The 3,135-nt window shown below is 40.9% G+C and overlaps 1 protein-coding gene across 1 annotated transcript in view; it reads left to right on the forward strand.

Annotated features, from left to right (window-relative positions):
* CFAP251 (cilia and flagella associated protein 251) overlaps positions 1–3,135 on the forward strand; it is a 92,130-nt gene that overhangs the window by 12,601 nt on the left and 76,394 nt on the right. Inside the window, exon 3 of the mRNA XM_069081455.1 lies at positions 1,465–1,791. Coding sequence (XP_068937556.1) covers positions 1,465–1,791 — 327 coding nt within the window. The remainder of the gene's footprint in view (positions 1–1,464; positions 1,792–3,135) is intronic.

Here is a 3,135-nt window from a genome sequence, read left to right on the forward strand (position 1 = left end):
CGATGCCTCCTGTTTCTCTGTGTTAGGCCTCTACTGAACAGTCACGTGCATTGGATTTCTGCTGGGCCACGTCTTAAGGAAGGGACTCTTTTCTTAGCTCTCCTAAGATCCGGCCTCAGACGCTTCTTAGCTGTGTGACCCTGGGCAAGTCACTTCGCCCTGGTTGCCTCAGCTGGAAAATAATCTGGAAGGAAATAGCAAACCCTTCTAGTATCTTTGCTATATAGGGTCAGGAAATAGGGTCAGAAAGAGTCAAATGTGACTGAAGGGGCCGAGTCAATACATAGCCTGAGGGCTAATTTCAACCTTTGGTGAGTCAGATTTACAGCAGTACCTAGCCAGCACAGCTGAGAGTTACTCTTTTGTTTTTTGTTTGTTTGTTTTTGGAGGGTAGTTTGGGGGTAAGTGACTTGCCCAAGGTCACATGGCTGGTTTTTGTGTTAAGTGTCTGAGGCCAGATTTGAACTTGGGTCCTCCTGACTCCAGGGCCGGTGCTCTATTCACTGCACCACCTAGCCACCCCCTACTCTGTCTTTTTAATTATATTGCTTTTGAAATAAAGGTATTGTAGACTATAAAATAAGTTTGTTTCCTTATGAGTTATTCAGAGAGGTGGAGTAAATAAGAGTCTAAATGGGAAATTAAACATGGGTGATGATGTCCTGGAACTCTGGGTGAGGTCAATAGTAGCTAACATTTGTGTAGCACTTACGTGCTCTGGGTGCTGTGCTAAGGGCTGTACAAGTATTATTATTATTATCATCTCATTTGATCTTCAAAACAACTGGGGGGAGGGAGAAAGTGCTATTATTATCATCCCCATCTGTAAGATGGGGAAACTGAGGCAGACAGAGGTTAAGTGACTTACCCAGGTTCCCACAGCTAGGGAGTGTCTGAGGCAGGATTTGAACTCAAATTCAAACAGAATCTGAAGTCATTAAGACTCTAGGCCCCATATTCCATCCATTGTGCTACCTGGCTACCCCTAAAAAGGACAAAATAATGAGTTAATTTCTAATGTTTATGTTTATGACTGAGTATGCATTTTAAGCTCCAAATGGAGACTAGAGAACACTGGGCCAAAGCCAGGGAGGAAGTCAGGTGCTTGGTGCAGTTAGGACAGCTTCCTCAACTCTGAAGCAAGTGGCTCAAGGCATCTTTTGTGGGGAGGTGAAAACCAGCCAACGTCATACTTCCTACCTATGGGCAAGAGGCTAAGCCTTGGGGTACCCCCTCTTATAAGACAGGTCAAATGCACTCTGTGCTGGTTATCTAAATCCTCACTGCATTTTTAACAGTTTAATAGTGAAACCAATTGGTACAATGTCAAAGAAGTCATCTGATTGGTGTTGACTGTGGTTGTGAAGGGGATAGAATTATAGTATGGGAGACAGGAGGGTATTTACCCCCCTTCAAAGTGGGGGTTATATTTTGAATTGCCTTTTTTTTTTTAATGATAAAAAGGAAATTTCAAGTGGAAAGTCTGAAGAAACAGAGAAAAATGGAAGAGCAGGTAAAGTTTCTGGAGAATCAAGTGGACAGGGTACTCAAGAAGCTCCTGGATTGACTCATCAGACTCCTAAGGACAGTGCGGACCCACCCTCTGTAAGGAGGCCCTCAGTCCGAGTTTATGAGAATGGGAATCTTCCTTACAAAGAAGAAGATGAGCAGGTCGAGGAAGAGGAGCCTTCTTCCTCCAAAGAGCCCACGCCACAAGAATCATTAGTGTACTTCAGCAGGGAAGATAGTCTATTTAGAGAAAAGACGGAGGAGGAAAAAATTTATCCCCTGGTAAGTAATGGGAATTTTTCAGTGCGTTTGTAAGAATCATGTGCCTATTTTTAAGGCCCACGTTTTCACAACAGAACAATAATTTTAATCTTATGCTTTATTATATTTTGTTTCCATTTTTAAAGCCCATTTAAAGTGTTGGGCATGGGGATGGTGTGACAGATTGTGAAATGTGTCAATATTGCAACAATTTCAATGAACAGGAAATTCGCAGCAGAGTTTGTTCTTTCCTTTCCATGGATATGCTCTTCATTCCGATTTTCTGTTCCTCGTGAATTGTGGCACTTCTCCTGCATTTGACAGCCTCCTTCCCATCCATTTCCTCTCCCTTCTTTTCTTCTGTCATTTCTATTACCCTTGTTGTGGTTTGAAAGGAGCTGGTCTAGTGGAAAGCAAAAAAAAAAAAACAAACGAACAATACTGAAAACTGTTGAAATGCATCAAGCTTTTTCGAAAAGCAACTGCCATTGCCAAGCCTGAAAATATTCCAGGGAGGAGCCATCTGTTAGGAATAAAAATATTCTCATTCACCCAGAGAAGCAAACAAGAGTTTGGGTTTTTCCTTCCTCCATCTGCTAATAGTTTTGAAAATCCCGAAAAATGAAATTGTTTATTTTATGGACCCAGGCCCATTTCACCTGTAAGAAGAACATGACTGGAGATTCCTACACTTCATCATTTTGATGCCAGTAAAAGACCCCTAAATGAAAACTTAAACGAATGGCATCCTCAATCTTCCTATAGCATTGAGAGTACAACACAGGGCATAGAGTTTCAAGTTTTTGCCAATTTGCTTATTAGTCTGATAAAAAGGGTAGATCATTGGATTTTGAGGCCTCCAGAAATTTGTTGTCTGACTTTGTCCTGGCCAGTAAAAAGTGGTTTCATGTCACTGACAGGGTTGCATGTAGTCTTTCTAATGGGCATACCAGTAATTTCACCAGTCAACCACCAGATGGCCAGGACTCTTGGTTTCCAAGGATAGCTAAAAATTTCCAGTGTCCCATTTGCCAAGTTCCCTTAAGCTCTCTCTAGTCTCAACATTTTTATTTTTATCCTTTGGACTGCCATGCCACATTCCCAAAGAATGTAACCGTCATTTCTTATATAAGAAGTAAACTCATGATTCCCATAGTTATTTGATGTGACAATGGTTTCCATTTCAATTATAGAAACAAAAAAGGAAATTCCAAATTGGTGAGGAGTCTTAGGAGGGTCAAATATAATAAAATCCATTTTTATTGTGGATTTGGCTGAAAAAAATGTTTTCATCAAGAAATCTATTTTACAGACCCCTTGTCTTTAGTTGAAAAATGATGGTGGAAGAAATGCACACATATCTTA

Source organism: Petaurus breviceps, unplaced genomic scaffold, assembly GCF_028583685.1.
Source record: "Petaurus breviceps papuanus isolate PSGF00001 unplaced genomic scaffold, PetGlider_PUasm1.0 99, whole genome shotgun sequence".
Classification (NCBI taxonomy): domain Eukaryota; kingdom Metazoa; phylum Chordata; class Mammalia; order Diprotodontia; family Petauridae; genus Petaurus; species Petaurus breviceps.